Source organism: Empidonax traillii, unplaced genomic scaffold (genome assembly GCF_003031625.1).
Source record: "Empidonax traillii isolate 1590-97213 ecotype Southwest subspecies unplaced genomic scaffold, ASM303162v1 scaffold65:size4453928, whole genome shotgun sequence".
Taxonomy (NCBI): domain Eukaryota; kingdom Metazoa; phylum Chordata; class Aves; order Passeriformes; family Tyrannidae; genus Empidonax; species Empidonax traillii.
In genome coordinates, this window is record NW_020955258.1 from 202,553 (window position 1) to 222,773 (window position 20,221).

At 43.1% G+C, this 20,221-nt stretch overlaps 1 protein-coding gene across 1 annotated transcript; it reads right to left on the reverse strand.

Annotated features, from left to right (window-relative positions):
* Positions 1-1,241: 1,241 nt before the first annotated feature.
* ORC2 (origin recognition complex subunit 2) lies at positions 1,242-18,880 on the reverse strand. The gene is made up of 16 exons (XM_027880110.1): positions 18,658-18,880; positions 17,743-17,886; positions 17,371-17,457; positions 15,999-16,088; positions 14,678-14,709; positions 13,391-13,448; positions 12,330-12,514; positions 11,647-11,745; positions 9,974-10,083; positions 7,181-7,313; positions 6,779-6,875; positions 5,447-5,593; positions 4,156-4,327; positions 3,806-3,867; positions 2,952-3,070; positions 1,242-2,356 (listed from the first exon to the last, which is right to left on the reverse strand). The coding sequence occupies exons 1-16, from the start codon at positions 18,758-18,760 to the stop codon at positions 2,270-2,272; spliced, it is 1,725 nt and encodes a 574-aa protein (XP_027735911.1). The 5' UTR covers positions 18,761-18,880; the 3' UTR covers positions 1,242-2,269.
* Positions 18,881-20,221: the final 1,341 nt, after the last annotated feature.

Consider the following 20,221-nt stretch of genomic DNA (forward strand, 5'->3'; position numbering starts at 1 on the left):
CGAAGGGGGAAGAAATGTCTTCATTCCCTGTGGTTCTGTATTGTTAGAGAGGACATTAAAATGCCACTGCCTTTGTACATACACAGAACACAAGAGACCTAAAACGAATGCAGAGATGGGCTAACTGTCCAGAAACAGCATGAAATCACATAAAATACTTTTAACACAAGACTCACAGGAGTTAACTCAAGGTACCTTTCTCTAGCCTGCATCACAGAATTAGCAGCAGCCAAAAACGGATACAAACTTAACCACCTCCTTAGCAGCTGTGTGGTACCTCCTGCAGTCCTTCTCCTGGCCCGGATGGGCATCTGGTAGTCTCCCAAAACTGTGGGTAATTCTGAACTCAGGATGATTATAGCACTTCCTTAAAGTACATTTCACATCTAGAAAACCAGATAGAATTGCATGGAAAATGCACCACAGTATCACTGTCTGGAAACACGTTAGGTGGTGTCTTCTGTGTGCAGTCGGAATACAAATGAAATCTTGAATTTTACAGGAACTGTGGAGAGAATCAAAGGACTGAAAAATAGGATGTGGTTGCTGCTTAGCTACAGTTTACAGTTTGTCCAAGAAATCTCTTCAAGTGGCAGAGTTCTTGTTCTTGAACTCTACCCAACTTACAGGACTTGGGAAAGTCACAACACCTCGATCCCAGTTTAGTGGCTTTTAGGGACTGTGACAGTAGCCTAAGTAGTGATAGGCAGGATCTGATGCTTTTTGCGAAGTTTTGAAATTGCAGCCTGTAAAATGCAGATCCAAGTGCTACTAGTGGCGAATGTTAGTTGAAAAACTTTCTGGGGGAAGAAGCTTGAAAGTACTTCTGGCATATACCAGTTTTCCCATCAGTCAGTCTCTCCAGTAGAGCTAATAAGGACCCACGTGAAGAATCAAGTTGATAGTGGGATAAGAAGATGTCCTGTTTTTTCTAATACAAACAGAAGTCTGGCTGTACATCCCTGTTGCTCCTGTGAGGGGCAGATGAGGTAACTTACTCCATGGGATGTTTTGGTTCTCTTCAAAAGCTATATAGTGGTATTAAAAAGCAGGCAAACCATTCTTAGTTTTGATACCTTACAAGAAACAATGTGTTTTTACCAACTGGTTTGAAACCTTCTGCACACCGTATGAGGATTTGCTCAGATATTTGACATAGTAATAAAAATGAGGTTTTTGCACAATTGCCACAAGAATCTGTCTTCCTATATCATAAAAAGATTGTGGAAGACAAGACAAGATAATGAAAATTAATAAAGTACTTTATTTGATCGTCTGAACTATTACAACACTGAGCTGTAACAAAGCTACCAGATGTTAAACATACAGAGTCCCTGAAGTCTGGCTGGCAGAATAGTTGATGGAACTATAGAGCTTCCTCCCACATAACTGAGAAAAAACAAAAAAAACAAAACAGTGAAGATGTCCAACTTCAGCAGTCTCCCAGACTCTAAGAGCTTAAAAAAAGGGAGAGATTGTTAGTGGCATTTAAGGCCTCCTTCAGGATCAACGGACACTCCTGATGTAAAAAATACAAATATACAATCAAGCTTTAAAAAAATAAAGAAAAAAGCTTTACAGCCTTTTCGTATTTCTGGATTGCACCTTGGAAAATAGCAGATAATGACTTGAGTCTATCACAATTTTGATTATCTAAATCTTCTTATAAAAGGATGCAGGCTTGGGGCAAGTCCTTCAGTTCCATTGCCAGAATTTATAAAGTTACCCACAGCATCCCAAACCCACTAGTCTTCTCCTTTCCTCATGCAGTCGAGGCAGGTCTCCTAGCATTTTAAATCTTGGCTTCTTCATACACTGGAAGCTAGTTTTGTCTAAATAGTAAAGGAGTACTGGAAAGCACTCAGTTGAGAAAAGCTGCACCACTAGCACAAACTAAAGCCGTGACCATCCTGTGATTTGCCCTTCCCAACTACATTGCTCCAATCAATGCCTCATGTGTGGTGAGGTAGAGAGCAGAAGGCACAGTCTTACCGAGTCTGCTTTTCTGGCTGTAAGGTTGGCTGCACAGATATGAAGGCGGCATCATCTGAGCTAAGAGACAAAGCAGACAAATGCAACTACAGCACAGGAGATGCTGTGCTTCCACAAGTCATCATTCCAAACCACCTGAACAACCAGCATGTCTCATTACAATTAACACTTTTCAATCCAGCAGCTGGGGGGTTGGAGGAAGAGAGATCTGAGTATCGGTCCCTCTCCAGCAGCCCTTGAGAGCATTTGCCATAGACGCTTTGAGAACACAGAGGCATTACACATCTTCATCCTGATTCTCTAGGAAGCTGGTCAAGGTACTGTCATCCACAGGAATTAATAAGTATTCCACACCATCAGCTCCCTGTGAACAGACATACATACACATTCTGTTAACACCAGCGTACAGGACAAGGCAAGCCACCAGACAGCACTGCTATGCTAGCATTTATCTGCATTCTGGACGAGAGCTGGCCAACATTCTGAAGGACTACTTTACTAAAAACCAGAAATATTTCACTGGAGCAATGCTGGAAATGCACAAATACTGAGAAAAGCCAGCATATGAGAAATCTTCTAGTGTGTCGTGCTAGTCTGACACTACACAGCTCACCATATCTAGTACTGCTATATTGCCTCACTATTAGGATGAGTGAATTCTTTCCTTGTGAAAATAGAGGTAACTATTGGCAGCAGACTGGCAGGCTCCACAGTCCATTACTGCTCACAGTCTGCAAGAAGAAGAGACATGTAGGTTGCTGAGTAACCAAAGCACGCTGCATTTTTACAGCATATAAAGGGTGTTGACAAATTGGAGGCATGGAAAGAGCTGCAATTACAGAATTTCAGTCCCTTGCTAATTCCTAGGTATTCAAAACAATATAGCATCAGTAGCAATTAAGCATCTTTTTCATTTAAAGTAGCTGAATATCCAGAATTATATTCTTCCCTCAACTCACCCGCTTGGTCCGGATGAGCTTGTGGTCCCTGAATTCTGTCAGCTGTGCCCTGAGTGTCAGGTCACTGTTCACAAGGAAAGCCTCCCGACACTGCTGGTAGAAGTCTTGGAAAGACAGCCCTGGAGACAGAAAAAGGCAAGAATAAGAAATGAAAGTGGTAACATTGTCAGAGTATTCCGAGTCTAACACAAGGTATTTTCTCTGCCTGAAAGTTGTGCTTTGGCTCAGACCACAGTGGCTACAGTAACATCACCTCTTTCAAGTTTACAGCCAAGCTAATATTTCAGTAATTAATGGAAAACAACTGAATTAACATTCCAGTCAGCTGTTGCCTAATGGAATTTTAACAGCACTTTAAATGCACTTTCCAACATGGTTTATCTCTTTAATTTCCAACTCGTCTATCTTACTTTCTGTACCATTAACATGGTTATTCATATCCACTGCAGCACCTATTACAGATAGTGACAGAATATTCCACATGCATCCTAGAAAGCAGGGATATATCAGAAGTCACCTATAAAGAAGCAGCATGGGAAAAATTCCACTATCTTTCCCTGGTCCTTTAAGTGCAAGTTATGCAAATTTACAGACCTAATTTTAATTTTTTTTAACTCCATAGCCCCCATGAATGGTCTCAGTCACGTCTAAGAAACAAAGCAGACAACAGTAAGAGCAGATCCTTCAGAACCAGCTAGTCTATCGATTTCCTGTCAGAGTCAGACACCATGCCACTTAGACACCGAGCCGACTGTTGTAGCACTTCTGTTACTGGAGGTGTAACCTGCAAACCAAAAGCCAGAGCTGCTGTGAATGGCAACACCCCAAACAGACGAGCAAAGGTGGGTACTTACCTGGGTAAGATGGGTTGTCTTTTTTCTCCAGCTGGTACTGAGCAAGCAATCTGAATATTCCCCTAAGTGAAAGGAGGAAAGGAGAAAATCGAAATAAAAATAGTAATTGAAAAACAACCCAAAACCTCCACCTTTAGAAAATATGAACTGATTTGCCCTTTTGCACAAAGACCTAGTTGTGAATCTCATCACCGGACAAGGTTTGCTATCCAAATGTTGTTCATTTAAAGTAACCAGTCAACTGGAACCCAGGTCCTACCATCTTCATCTTCAACAGTGTTGTCAGAGAACATGGACTGTAAGGACTGTATCCTCAGCTAGTGCTACTACGAAGTGTAAGAGTGTCTTACCTGGCATTGGGAGTGAGACTGCACAGGACATGTGTGAGGGAGCTCAGAGCCAAAGATCCAGACTGTTGTACTAAAAGCGAGTTCTCGTAAGATGTTTCTTCCACATAAGGACTAAATGTGGTTGTTTCATACCAAAGCCAGTTATAAAGACTCAGCTTTGCCTGATCCCACACTAGACAGAGAGAAAAGAACAAGCAGATAAAATTGGGAGATTTATCTTTTCTAAGGTGTTAAATAAGCAATATTAAAATGCACATAGTCCTACTGTAGGACTGAGGAAACAATGTACACTTGTGAAATTCACAGCACACAGACCCAGACACTTGCTGTTCCAGCAAGACAAATTCTCTTCAACAAAACATTTGCAATCTTCTCTTTTCCATACCAGTTTCATAGACTGTAAATCCTTCCAGAGTCAACAGAGTGCAATCAGCTTGATGCTCTGCCCAGGGTGAGGGTAAACCAGTTTGAACAATACCCTTCTCAGAGTGTGTGCAGATTCCTTCCTTGAGTGGGAATGCCCCTTTAAAGTTACTTCTCAAGGCTGAGCTAAAGAGATTTGCCCACAGTTGTTGGTATGGGTAAGTAACATCAATCTCTACTTAATAATTGGTTTCTCTAGCTTTAATATAAGTTCTTCGATATTCCTTCAAAAATAGTGCACTGTACTAGTAGTTATAGCCACCTATACTCTGTAGTAAATAATTAAGATCTTTTAGTCTAATCATCATCTTAATCAATTTAAAAACCCCACATTTATTTATGTATTTGGTTTGCCATCCTTAATCCCGTGAGACAAAAGTTCAATTACACCCACATAATCCTTTAGACATAAACCACCTACTGAGTCTGGCACTGAGATTGCACACAGCCACACCTGGACTCCTCTCTGAGGAGGAGGTTAGAAAGCAGGGGTATGTCCTCTCTGCACCTCATGGCTCCGTGGGAGGGCTTCTCTAATCAACTTTGTCTGAAGCTTCTGTTCTGCCCACAACACTGGCCGATAAGCAGAAGTGTTTAGTTGCAGTGACAGACACAACATCCAATTTCCAGTTCAGTAAGTCCCTAAAATCAGAGGGTGCCAGACGCTTGGAGTCTATTTGTGTATTATGATCAGTATTATTTCTCAGTATCTTTATAGAGTTTTGGTTCAGTACCACCATAGTCCCGATGGGGGTTATACACACATCAACAGAACTGTTCAACACATCAACAGTAATACAAGAGCTTATGAAACAGCAGCCCCAAAGCAGAATGCAGATTTTTCTCTTTGCTAGATCAGGGAACTCACTGAGAGGAGCATTGATGTGATCAATAGAGGCAATGAAGTAAACGGTGGGCAGAGAGGATAGCTGTGCAAGGATCTGCTGACTCCTTTCTCCTCTCAACATCTGGCTGTCCAGGTTATGAATGAGGACATAGAGCTCTAAAGATGAATCTGCAAGGTCAGAGAAAAAAAGCAGAGAACCAATCAAAGAAACTGCACACAAGCTGGTTTCCCATTTCCAGTGCAGCACAGGACAAGTCTACTCCATCAGGCTCCATGTACGTCACTCCACTATCAAATCACTTTCCTTGTACAGCTTACTTTGATCCCACACTTTGTTTTTCTGAGCACCTAAAAGGTTTTTTCTCAATTCACTGTATCACAGTTGTCATCACAGCTACAGTTCTTTTTTTTCAGTTTAAACTTTTCTGTTATAATCCACTTTTCACTTGCTCACAGCTTTACCGTGAATTGCCCTTTTAGCTATGCATTTCTTTGCAACTCAAGGTCATTAAATTATATTTTAGAATGGAAGCCTGAGCACAGTTTGTTCAGCTGCTTTTGAGTTACATGGCTAAGATCTTCAAGCTCCTCCTTACACAGTGAAAATGCATTTTCTATTAAGGGTCAGATACAAAACATATTAACTTTATTAGAAATGTTTCCCACTGAGTCCTGAAAGAAAGTTACAAAGACCTAGCTTGGATAACGCAAATGGTAGATGTTAAAATTTCCAGATAGCTTCTTGCTGCTGTATTTATCCCTAGGAACAGCCGTTTCCTCAGTCCAGAAACAATTCTGGAACTTGAACGCATACTTGTCTGCCAGTGAAAACCAAGGGTTCCTCAGACTCCCAGTCAGATCAGCTATAGCGTACTTGATTTATGTACACCAAGGTGCATACTGCTGTTCAGCAGTCTTTTCACTTAGTCCCATCAGAAATGACGGGTAATGATGCAAAACAAAATGTAAACACTGAAACCCCAATGCCATGCACAAATAAGATTCCATGGCAATGCAGATAATGTATCTAAAAGCAGTAAAAGAGATGTTTGAAAGTTTTTCAAGAAAGCATTCCATGTGGGAATACCTGTTTAATTTTCCTACTGAAACCAATTCTAAGCTGCTTGTTTCACACTGCTGTCCTGATGTAAAACACTGACTGAGTTAACAGCTTGGGATCATGCACAGATATATTTCTGGTGCATATGTTTTCATGAATGTTGCATAAATTACAAGCAAGGGAGTATAGCAGTTACAATACACTAAGAAACTGTAACTGCACATATAAAAACTATGAGGAAAGAAATGCTCTCCTAACAGCAAGCAAACTCTAACATTTGAATGTCATTTTACCTTCTTTAAACCTTTTAGTAATGAATTCAAGTTGGTCAAGGGGGCTGCGGAAGGTTCCTATATGGTCCAATACCTCCTCTGTGATGGAGTTGAGAATCTGAAAAAGAAAACAGGAGTCCCTTATGAAGGGACCTGGCATTGAAGGGCAGAAAATTTCTACCCCTTTTCAAAACACTAACATAAAATAAGGCTTCAGAGTGATGAGTATCTAATAATGATAGGAATAACTGCAATTCCGTGGAAAATGCATGGGATAATTTAAGAGAGAGAGGAACTGCTCTTCATCCAAGTGGCTGCTGCTATAAGATGCAGCAGGCTTCCTTAATATTTTACACTGAAAGACTTAAGAGGTATCTGTAAAACAGGACGATTACATAAGCCATAAGCTTTTCCCACACTTACAGATCTCACAGTGATGCTGGGGAAGTATCCATTAACCACAAGGTGAACAGAATCCTGGAGCAGAGATGTACGAAACTTCTCCAACAAATCACGCTTTGAGCCCAGTCCATACAGCACGATATTGAAACCCAAGCTGCAGAAAAGTGAGCAAAATACACAGAATCAAAAAAGTACAAGTCTGTTTTTCAGGTTCACACATTTATTAAGCAAAATGATCCATTGCAATCTTGCCTTTAAAAACTTTCACGTTTTGTCAACTCCAGGCTAACCTTCCGCTGACAGCTGATCAATAAGATGAGCTGCAAGGAATCTGAAATGTGGTATGTTCATCCTACTAAAAGAAGCATTTTAGCAGCCTAGAGGCTCACAAATTCAGCAAAACGTCTATGTAAGAAAATGGTATTGACTGAGCACGTGATAGTACATCTAAAACTTCAGGTTACAAATGTAACCAGCACTCACATGTATCTAATCACCAGTGGTTACATTAAATGTTTCCCACGGGACACAGCAATTACAAGGAGAAAAGCAAGCCTTCACGCTGATTTTCCATTCTGATCCACAGGCATCATTTCAAAGCAAAATTACTCTATTCTTATCCTAATTGTCCCACAGAAAAAGAGGCAGGAAAGCACAAAGAGAATATGGTAGGGAATTGTAGAGTCCCAGAAAAACTGACTTCAGTCACATCCACTCCTCTCATAGGCTTCACTACGATCTGAGAAATGTTCATTAGGCCTTGGTCTTGCCAAATTGCACCTGGACTAAAACCCTCTCCAACTTATCAGAAACACTGTCTGTTCCCAGGAACTAGTGGTGTATAATGAGCACATGTTTTTTAACAAGCAGCCTTGGAAACTTACTTTTCTTGCCTGAATAACAACCTCAGTGGAATAATATTTCGGTTGCTGAACCTTCAAAGAAAGTTACTGACTCGAATTGTGGCCAGGATGAAAAAATTACTATGATTGAAGCCCACTCTCTTGTGACCCTATAAGAAGTGGTCTAAAGTGAAATCATTTTCAGGTCTCAGTTCCAAGGACTGTTAATAGTAACAGACAAGAATTGTTGGTAATAACCAAGGATTATTGGTATTAACACACCATGAGGAAGAACCAGTTTTGCTGGAAAAGGGGGGCTGGAAAAGTGGAGATAGGGCAGCACTTTCTGTGAGAAAGAACCACAAGACAGTACAGTGCAAGTGCAGGAATGAATGGCAGGAAGTGGACGTGGACTATAAGGTGGGATTGGAACTACAAAAAGACCCCTGAAGCCCTCTGACCCATTTCCAGAAAGGCCTAAAAGAACGGACTGTGCATAACTAATTAGCATAAAAAGTGACAAACCCACCTATGAAGAGGTACCCCCAAGCCCAGGTGGTGCCCTCAAACCCCAGACATCTCCTCAGCTGGACTGGCACAGCTGGATCATTGCTTACCAGGTAGATCAGTGCTGAAACCAGGATCAGCATCCCATCAGCTGCAATGATGCCGGAGCAAAGGCAGTGATCCCTTTTTCTTTCTCTTTTCCTTTTTCTTTTCTTCTCTTTTTTTCTTTAATCTCCCTGTTTAATTACCTCTTTAATTTCTCTCTTCCCTTCTACCCTACCCCTTTATCCAGAACCCACTGCCATATGCCTTATATAGTAGGTCAGGGACTAACATACCAATTTCCATGCCATGTGAGTAATTTACTAATTCTCTGATTGTTTGTGGACCCTCTGATTTTTGTTGTTCCTTTTGACCGATGATCATTTTTGAATCTTAAGGGCTTCCTTACTCTTAAAGGTAGGTCATCACAGGAATCACAAAGCTTTATTTAGTTTTGAGAAGCAGGAAAAGCATCATCTTGACCAGACAGAACTTTATCAGCTTACTCAAAAAGCACTGGTCAAAGGTAAGCTGTTCAACAGCTGTCAATGCCTTCAGTGCCACCTAAGGATTTGTTCCTTCTGCCCTGCCATGTTCATCTCTAACCATTTGCCCAGATCACTGAGTCACAGAGAACTCCTCCTCTTGCAAATCCAATTTTCACAGCTTATGTCTTTTTCATACGCTTTGGCACTCCCCATGGACCACAGATTTCATTACACTCCACTCCCCTGCAAAGCTTCCAAGGGGCTCTCTCCTCACCAATACTGGCTCCAGCCTCAGCACTTCACTTCAGAGCTGGTGGTCTGCCTTCTCTAAGGCACTTCAGAATCTCACAGCTCTCTATAGTTCCATTTGCTTTTCTGAATGTTCACTCTTTTCTCCTTACCATGAAGATACACACAAACCCAAATAAAATTTATAGTGCCAATATTTCCAAAAGTATTAAGGTTTCTTTGTGCCCAGATAATTAGGTACTGCAGGCATTCAAAGTAAATTGCTACACCACTGGAGATAGCAACAGACTGAAGAAATTGGTGGTGCGCTACTCACTACCAGCTTACTGCTGTAACCAAAACCAATTCCTCACAGAGGACACTTTTTCTCATCATTCATTTTCCCCGTTTTCTCATTATTCATGTTCCCTGTTTGTGAATGCCCTCTAGATTGGTTTAGAGAGGCACAGGCAAATAGTTAGGTAGAATGCAACATCACTGCACTTCAGGCATTCAGTTTAAGGAGTTAGATACGAGTTGGTCTGCAGGAAGTACTGAACTACACTAATGTCACCTACTTTTAAATGTAAGCAATCAAACATAAGAAAAAAAGTCGCTCCTTAATTCATCCACAGGATGTCTTTGACTAAGTTTACTGGCAGTGCCTTTTTACTAGGCTTATTCAGTGATTCTCATTGGATACCTACTGTAATTGCAGCATCCACTTGGAAAACAAGGATTCATGTTGCTGGTTAAGTTCTTTAATTTCAGCAGCATAGGCAAGGGGAGCTTTTTTCAGAAGCTCACGCAGTGTTTCCTGAGTTGAGAAAGAGATGACAGTCATTCAAAGCAGAGAAGAAAACAAGGCATATCTGGAGTCCTTAAAAACACACTCTAGTGTGCTTTCTAGCTAGGGAGAATAGTTTTCGTTGTCAGTGCATTCAGTTTGTGGTTGTTTCTTTTTTCCATGAAGACCCCCTAAGCACAGTTTTGCTACTGGAGACACAAAGCAGAGATTAAGTAAATTCATTTTGGGAAATGACAGCCAGAGTAGGATGAGAGCAGATATCACATTGTGTTTTCTGTCTTTCTGCCAAGTATGGGAAAACCACTACAGAAATAACAGGCCCACTCAGAGCTTACACAGCCCTGAGCACTGCACCAGGAGGGTGCCAAGATCACATCCCTGCTCACGGCAGCAAAGGCTTAGCAACATGCTTAGCAAAGGTTCAGGTGTTTGTCACTACAAGAGAACGTTCAAAAAAACCCATCAGCAGGAAGGAAATAATAGCTAAATGCAGAAAAATTATTATTTCAAAAGCATCAAGAACCAAAGGAATAATTCAGCTTTTAAGGCGTGCTGTGATGCTGATGTTTAATCAGCACGGCAGCATAAGTAGCCTCAAATCTACACCGACCTCCCTTTCTCTTCAGAGTTTTGCTTTCCACTCCCTTGCAATAGAAGATAGTTTACACTGGAAAGGCAGCTGCAAGGTATCAGACAAACAAAGCACTGAGATAGAGATGCAAAGCCATTCATTACTTCGAAGCCAGCAATAGATTTAACACTGAAAGCCCTGATTTCCTTCCAGAGCTGTTACGAAAGAACTTGTTAAGAATCCAGGTGTTTCTCTGGGCAGCAATTCCAGAGAACAGCAGGCACCAGCCAGTCTGCATGTATGCCATCTTTTACAACATAAATGGGTACAAAAAGCAGTCATGGACACGAGAACTCCAAATATTCCACACACTTCCCTGGCACCTGTCCATGTAGGGTACAACTCCTTGCTTTGAACTGTCTTATAGAAATGAGAAAAATTAAGTAACTCAGTCACCACAATCAGAAGATTCCTGTCTATTAGAAACTGGAAAGGAACAAAGTAAATCTAACAAACTAGGTGACAACATTTTGTGCTGTTCCAGTCCTGCAAGTGGCTTGACCCAGTAGTGTTCAGATTAAAAGAGCTCTCTTTATTTCCTCTACACATACACAGTCAAGACGGCTTGTAATTCCCCATATCATTTCATTGACAAAACACGGTTTTGGTGATAATTTTTAAAACGGGTCTCTACAATTGCACTTCTCCCTCTTCCCCTTCCCCAAAAGCAAACTTGAACCTCTTCTGGTAACTGCAGCTTTCAACTATGAGCTCACCCCAAAGTTTTCCCTCCTGTCTCAGATTCCAGCAATGGGGCACTGTCCCTGCTCAGAGCAGCAGCAGGGAACATACTGCTTAAAGTGCCACCTAAATCAGTGTTACCACCGAGCATGTAACGAGCAGAAATAAAATGAAAATAGCAACATCAGGAAATTCTGATGAGGGAAATCTTCACCAAAGAAATCAAAAGCTCCGAGAGTTGTTATTCACTGTGAACGTACCTGATTCAATCTCCTTTTCTGCAACTTCTGCAGCGTTCGGTCTGAAGTGAGCACTTTGGAACTACTGTGAGCTTCAAAGTATTCTTCCACCAGGTTGCTCTGTAAAAGGACAGCAAGATCAGCCACGCTCCTCCTCCCTCCCCTAAGATGGCCAATGTGAGACATAGCACAAGGATGATTAGAAAGACAGAAAATATTTGCAAAATGCCTTTTATAGTAGCATTCTGCCAAAGCCAACCTATTCAGATAGTTCTTTCCTGAAGACAAGACAGAAAAGAGATTCTGAGAGAGAGAACATAACACTTAATTCTAAGGCAGTTTGAGGATCCCTGGTGCCAGAAGAAAATAAGACAATTAGGCTGAACAAGCCAGAACAGTAATGTGTGCTTCTTTTGGTGCTACAGGGATCAATGCCTTCATCCTTTATCAATACAAGGTCTCCTGCTTCACGGACATCTTAGAACTTCTCCTGAAGCTGCTAAGGATACAGAGTGGATTAGCCCACAGGCTCACGTGATGCCTGTCCAACAGGGATTGCTCAAAAGTACAGCAAAAGCCAACCCAGCTGGTTTGATTTGAAATGAGTCCAGCAGTCCTTCCCCATAGTCAGGTGTGGTCACTAACAGCGTATTGTCACTACACATCCCTTTGCATTTACTAGCTCAGAATTTCTGCACACTCACCATCTTTTCCTCCTTATTTTTTTTGGCTAGGCTGTTTCTGGGAAGATGTGTAGGTGCAGCCTTAGTTTTTGCTGGGGTCTTTTGACCTGATAAAACACTGCTCACTTCTTGCTGATCTTCTTCATCCTCCTCCTCTGAGCAGGAAGCAGAATATTCACTCTCACTTTCTATACAGGAATCTGGAGCTAGAGCACAAATTTAAGATTAAAAGCTAGGAATGACATGTAACCCATTTTGCATCATCTCGCACTCTCACTTTCTTGAGATGTTTTTCAAGAATTTGAATCCTAAATATGTTTCACAGAAAGGTAAAATCAATGCTTAAGAGAACTGCAAACACACATGGTCATTTCTTTCCCAATTCTAGCATTACAAAGTATTGTTAAATAAAGCTTGCTCCTTGATACCAACTAAGATAATCCTACCACAAAAAGTGACTAAAAATGGACAATGGAATTCCCTACTTCTCTTAGAATCTCTGCATCAGTTTTCCCAAATGCCAGTCATGCAAGCTGAGTACCTTCTAAGTCACACTCTGCAAAAAGGTTTTGTAAAATACCTCAGTTAGCAGTGTTGATTGAAGAGCACAGATGAAATCTGGCTCAGTCTTGGTCTCTCAACACAAAAGAAATAGAAGATGAAACACCATGTACTAAACTCTCCTCTGCATTCACTCTGAGCATGTATAGCCAACCAGTTTTTGGAATAACCATTGGAATACTTTACCATGGATATCCCAGCCATCAAAAAGTTTTATGGCTTGGTTCAAGCAACTGTTCCACATTTAAGTATCAGCACAGTTAGATTACTGGAATATTGTCTCTTTGATCATGTTACTGAAGTCTGGCAACTTGGTGCTTCTAACCTTTCCAACCCTTACCTTAGGAATTATCAGTTGTAGGGAAAAGGTCAATATAAGGACATTTTTACACTCTCTGTAGCATGAAGCAAATTGCTTCAGTCCCACTGCTACTACAGGCAGAAGCTCACAGGAAAAACACTCTCTCCTGAACACAATTCCTCACTGGCTGTGGGAGCTGACGGTCAAGGCTGATCCTTACCTGCTAGCCTCTTTCTGAGTCTGTAAGGTGTGGTAGACACAAATTCTTTCTTTTTACTCTGCAAAGAAAAAACGTGCATTAGAAGAAGAAACGTAGGTCTCCCCTAAACAGCCCTCTGCCCAGCAAAGAGTAGAATCAGGTTACATTTCCAAACTTTTTCATCCCACATGAAACTGGGAAAGCAAAGGCAGCAAGTATGGAGAGTTCTGGTTTTGCCTTCAGAGGGAGGCAGGATCCAGTTCCAAAAGGGGTTTAGTTCTTTCAACTCATGTCTTGAGATGGAGGGTAGAAAACTGTGAAATCTCCAAACAAGATGCCAATCTTGGTCCCTCAGGAAGAGTCAAATCGAAGCAATGACAAACTGGAAATGCTTCAATCTCCACAGCAGCCATTGTCCACACCATGCTGTCTACTCAAAGTCTTTTGGAAATCCCTCTATGAAAACAACTACCATGACAGAAGACCACTCAGCATACTAAGCCCAGAAGGACAGCACAGGGAACCCAAGCTGCCTGCGCTCATCAGGTTGTAGTGGCACATCTTCCTTACATATGTGTAAAGCACATGCCTGACCTGGACACTGGATTAAGTCTGCAACACTTAGAAAGGAAACACTTCTGTTGATCCTGACAGAGTGGATGTGAAATCATCATGGACTGAATACAGCCTCCCACAACAGCATCTCTTTTTCAGGCATATCTCATCCTGGAACTTTATCCCAGAAAAGTTGTGTATGATGCTATACCATTTTGGAAAGCCAGCTGCTCCACTCTAGAACCACAATGGGCAGTTCTGGATAGTATCTCTCTGTAGCATCACAAAACACAACATCAACTCACATCCCCTCATTATCCCAACTGATAAACCAATGCTAAAGTAAGAAACTGAACGGCACCACAGTTCTTGAACTCCTGTTCTAACAGCACTCCTTATAATTAAAGCTTTTTCTTCTTCTAGTGAGAAACTGCAAAGCTATGAGTTTAACTGTGTATTAAGGGACTGTCTGGCATCCTCACTTGTGTGATGCCAGAAAATAGTTTCCATCCATGGTAATTAAGCTGTCAAACCCACTATTTGCCTACTGACTCCAGACCCCCTAGTCCTCCTTAATGGTAGCTCTGGTTCTCATTTCAGTTACTCCTGGGTGGTTGGATTAGGCTTTTCAAGGTCTTTCCTTTCCAGAACTGTACCGATTGGCCTCACTGGCTGTGGGATTGGCCTCAAGTTTTAAAAGTAGGGGGAAAAAAAACCCAACCAAAATCCAAGCAAGCTAAAGTCATCACTCACCCTCAGCTGCTCTTTGTTTGAACTTGAATGCTCTGAAAAATAAGAAACAGCATTGTACAGAGTGCTGCATATTTTCAACAGAGGCACAAGGTGACCCAGTAGAAAACCAGACATGCACTATTCAAAGGTACACTGCACCAGAATGTCAGCTCCCTGGCTCTAGCTCCTCACAGGTAGGCAAGGAGAGAACAAAGACAATTGTTGGGAGGAATGGGTTAAAAGTGGAAGACTGATAAAGAGACTTACAAATATGCTCAAGTGACCCTTCAGCTGGGGATAGCAAAGACTCAAGTAGCAATGTAGAAACACATAAAAACCATGTCTATTGCTGTTAGCTCTCTGTGTGCTTAGAGCATCTGTGTCTAGATAACACAGGTGCTTGCTAGACCTGGAGACACCCTAATGGGAGGTTGAATGAGGAGGCTCAAGCTTCCTGTCTTGGCACAGAGAAGATCAAAACACAGTGAAATTCCCAGCACAGTGATAAACTATGAGCACGTGTGAAGCCATTGATAGACCAGTGTGAACAGCAGGCTGGTGATCCACTAGCACTGGACCAAACTTAAGAGTGCCTGAATCCCCACTCAGTACTGACACCATCTCCACTCCTGTGCCTCTGCCCAGGTGTTGCCTCAGGGACCCTGTGGTTAGTGAGGTAACGGAAATAAATTTACTCTTTGCGTTCCAGCCGTGAGTCTGTGGTTGTTCCAGCTGCCTGCCTGTGTCGACTCACACAACACTCAATGTTATTACCACAGAAGGTAGCTTTAAATTCTGGTCACAGCCTTGGGAGGCCATTGGCAGGAGGGAGGAGGCAGAAAGATGAGGTAATGCTTTCTCCCTAAGCACATCAGACTCCATTTCTGAGTACAAAGGCACATGCTTTTGCCAGTGCTGACCTGCACAGATTTCTCCCACCTGTATTTGTCCCTGCAGAACTGGGTGCTTAAAAATTATATAATTTTTGTGAATTTACACATGAACACCCACACACTCCTACCTAGTTGGTGCTTAACACATCAATCCAACTCATAACTCTCTCAAGTGCAAGTATTTCCACTGAATGCAGAGGAAGTCATTAAATGTCACAGCAATAATGAGAAAGAAGCTCCTGTTTCCTCTAGAGCAGCAGGGCAGAAGAAATCTGACACCCAGGTGAAGCAGAAGCCATGCACACCAAACAGTGCAGCCTGTGGTATTAAGCTGACTAGAACACTCAAGCATGACAGAAGCTGGCACTCAAGCATTCACTCCACCACCCCAATAGAAAAATAACCGCCATTCACTCAGCTTCAGTTGTCCAAACCATCATGGGACTTACTGCTACTTTGAGGAGTCTTTGCTGTCTTCTCAAGGCCCTTGGAGTGATCAGGTGTCACTCTCTGTTCTGGTGTGTGGGCTAATTCAGACGCTGTAGGAAATGGGAAAGGGAAGAAGTTTCACATGTCAGGTACAAAACTTCCAGATCTGGGTAGTCAGACACGGAGCCATATACCTGAAATGCTCTCTAAGTATTAATTCCTTAGCTGTTGCAGGAAGTGCACCAGATACTTCCATTTTTTTTTTCTAACCCCAATGGTGAATGTAATCCTCAGCAAAGATTTTCAAAGACTGAACTCCTCAGTTAATTAAATTTACAAGTATGGCTGAGGCAATGGCAGAGCACATTTTGCTGCCTGGGAGACCATGCCTTCAAATCAGACAATTGGTCATGCTCACTTAGCCCTTTAAAGCTGCTCAGCTGGACACAGTAAAGCATCGGGTATAGCAAACAGATCAGCTGCCCAGGAGGAACTATTTACCTCTTTGTAGTACTTATCAGTACAAGCTGAAGTCGAATGACGGATCTGCATATGAAAGGTCCCCATAACCTGCAAACACTCCCTACTATTGCAGGCCCAACAGCCTGGAACAACACTGTGACAGCCCAGCAGTGTGTGACTTCCGTTGTCAAACTGAGGTGCCTCCAGGAGAGAGCACCAGTGAAACCTACCCCGCTGCAGAAGGAGTGTAAGATAAGGAACACACAACTTCCCAAGACACAGCAGAAACTAAGAGGCACCAAAACCCGTTTCTGTATAGCGATACAGTAGGATGATCCTTCTCCCTCGGATCATCCTTTGTAGGATGTATCAGTAGCTGTGACAGCTAAATGCTAATGAGGTTCACAGGGTGCTGGACTTACAAAGACTCTTCAAGTCACAAGAAACAGTGACAACGGGCCTCAAGCATCTTATTTGAACCAAGAGTCCACTCTCTCCAGAACTGCCACTTTCTGCAGGCTTATGGACTCTTAAGTCCACAGTTAGCCCAGCAAGCACACTCAGACACTTTGAGTAGAAATTCTCTGACGCACAGAGAGAACACAGGCTTTTTTTGATTCTCTGCTACATAGTTACACAAATAAAAACCCTGCCATCCTTTGGCACTTATATGCAGACTTTTTCTCAGCATTAAGAAACTTCTACATTTTCTTATGTGTTTATTATCTGAGTTTCTTACCCCCACCATGTTGCTTTGTCCTAGCCCTGTGCTTTTGTTTCTGATGAAGACTGATTCAAAGACTGATAAAAGCTACTGGAATACTGCAATTCTAGCTTTTGAATAAAAAGAAGTGACAAATCACTTAAGCAAGAATACTCATAAAAAGACCACAGACAGCAAGACTGAAAGAAAAAAAGAGCAAAACATACCCAGCTCTGCCATTTTACTGGAGCGTTTGGGAGTCTGAAATGAGTAAACTTCACCACCACTTACACTTGTGCCATTTCCCACTGGATCTGTGAAAAGAAATGTTACTTGCAGCTATTTTAAAAGCACTGATAAATTCCCAACCCAAGAAATATGGAATGCAACACTTCACTATTTGGCTCTCTTTATACTGCAGGTGTATTAAAACAAATATCATAACAAAATCCTAGAATCATAATCTTCTCCTCTGCCTCTTCACAACCACAGCCAGAGTTAGTTCAGCCCTCAAAAACAACTTCACCGGCATTGTACAGCCCTGACACTGCAAGAATCTCCTGGAGTCACAGATGTGTTACGTTTTCTCTTGCTAATACCTTGGGCACATATTCCAAGAGTAGCAATATAGTTCTTCTCTTCTAGGATCTCCTGAGCTTCATCATCTGAAATATTCTGAAGCTTCTTCACAAATCTCTTCAAATTGATACTTGGCTGAGGCTTGTCCTTCCGTACTTTGATACCTAGGATTGCAATAAAAGCTTTAACCTACTATTTCATGATTTCTATTGCAGTAGTATGCAGCCACCCAACTCAGAGACCAAGTTCCTGTTATAGCAAATACACTGCTGAGATGTCCCGCTTAAAGACGACCTGGTCAGCAGCAGACCCTACAACCATTAGTCCCTTCTTCTCCAGAAATGCTGGCCTCTGCAGTCTGTAAGGACAAAACACCCATTTCAGCACACACCAGCTTCCACAGTTTGGGCAAAATGACTCACACGTTACTGCACTGCATGCAAAGGGGACGGTACTTGCCGAGCCCCATCTTTCATGGTGAAAGGGAGCAAGTGGAAAATACCTTGCCTGTAAGCTGTCAGACACTCGTGGGAGAATTTAGGCTGAAACCCCTCTGGAGACCGTGTGTCTGACCTTCTGCTCAAAGCAGGACCAGCAGTGTCTGATCCGAATGCTCCATGCCTTGTACTGACAAGTCTGAAGCATCTCCACAGAGGTTCCAAACCTTAAAAGTAGTCAAAACCGCAGCAAAACTCTTCTACAGCACCCACCACGTGGAGCCTCGCTCCGCCCATGCTGTGCCGGGCGGGACAGAGACCGGCCGCGGAGGGGGCGGTCTCGGGAGAACGACCCCGGAGGCCTGGTCCTGCCGCGGCCCGACCCGGGTGCTGCAGAGCCCCTTTCCCAGGGGTCGCGGCGGCTGCTCAGACCCCCCTCCCAGCGCCCTGGGAGCGGCGGGCGGTGCCGGGCTGGGCGCTGCCCGGGGCCGGCTGTACCTGTGTCGTCGACGATGTGCTTCAGGACCTCGTCGTCGGGCACGAACTTCACCTGCAGGACGCGGCGGCGGCCGCCACCGCTCGACCCCTCGATGCGGCTCATGGCGGCCTCGCCTCGCCTCGCCTCACCTCACCTCACCCCTCACGGCGCCGCTCCGGCGGGACCGGGGCCAGGACCGGGGTCCCGCCCACTCCCCGCGCCGCCGGCCGCGGCAGCAGGAGGCGGAACGGCGCTCACATGGAGCCAGCGCTCGGACCGACCCGCCCCCACAGCGGCGGCCGCGCCGTGAGCGACCCGTTCCAGGCCAACCCGCCGCCCGCTCCCGGCGCCAGGGCGGGACTTCCGCCGCCAGGGAGGAGCGGGCCCGGGGCGCATGCCCGAGGTGCTGAGGGAGGGAGAGCCGCGAGCAGCTCCTTTCCCCCCACCGGGCACGGCCCTCGCCGCGGCCCCGGCCCCGGCCCCGGCCCGAGGCTGAGCTCCCTTCCCAGCTCCGCGTCCCTCGGGACAGCTCCCTCCTCACGGCCCGTCCCACCCCCACTACCGCAAACCACACTTGTAAAAAGCAGCAATTCACAGCGTAATCATTTCTGTTCGGAAACAGCACGATATTTATTTAACATCTTTATATATTTTTTTATATATATAATTTTTTTTCTGCATTGCAGAGTGTGTCGAGTTTTATACATCTCTATTTACAATGATTTAAAATAATTATATTTCTTCTCTGGCAGGTATTTACAAAGTCAATAGTAACTACATTTCACATTTCAACAAGTCAACAGCATGAACCAGCTCAGTAAGACAGTTAAGATAATGGCTTACATGCACCAATAACATGATCTTCAATACGTGCCTTCTTCAGGACTCAGAATGAAGATTTTCCTTGGTCCCAGGTTAAAGGACGTCATACAGCAGAGGTCACGGCTATTAAAAACCTGTTTGGTTTAGTCCTTCACCAGTACCGAATCTTTAACATCTGGGGTTCATACCAGCACGCAGGGCTATCCTGGTGAAGAGAGGCTCACACCACCAATCCATGTCCTTTGCCTTGCCTGTCTGTCCACAAGCAGTGGGCTATGTGCTGCTTATGCTCCTATGAGATTACAGAACGCTAAAGTAGTAAAAATCCTCAGAAACCCTAGTTCAGAGAAACAAACCTGGTATGACAGAAAAAAGTATGAAAATAATCTTTTAACCCTTGCAGAATGTTCCTTTTTGCTAGTAAAACTGACAGCAAATTCTGTATTCTTACAAGGGCAAAAACAGATCAAAAGATTCATTGTCAAGTACAGGAATTACAAATTTAAAAAATGCAGCATGGGGTACCTCAGTTAAGTTTTTGGGGTTTTTAATAGCAAATAAAAGCTACCATAGTAAATCTAAAATGTATTAAGAGTAGCTGATTTAACTATTAAAAATCTTTATTAGCTTTTTCCTGGAATCTTCGATATGAAAAAAATGTTAAATGACTCAGTTTTATTTAATTGCATGGTATTTGTCCATAAATAACCAGCTAGTAATATCCATCCCTAAAGTATGCACTATCTGCAAGAAAACAGTAAC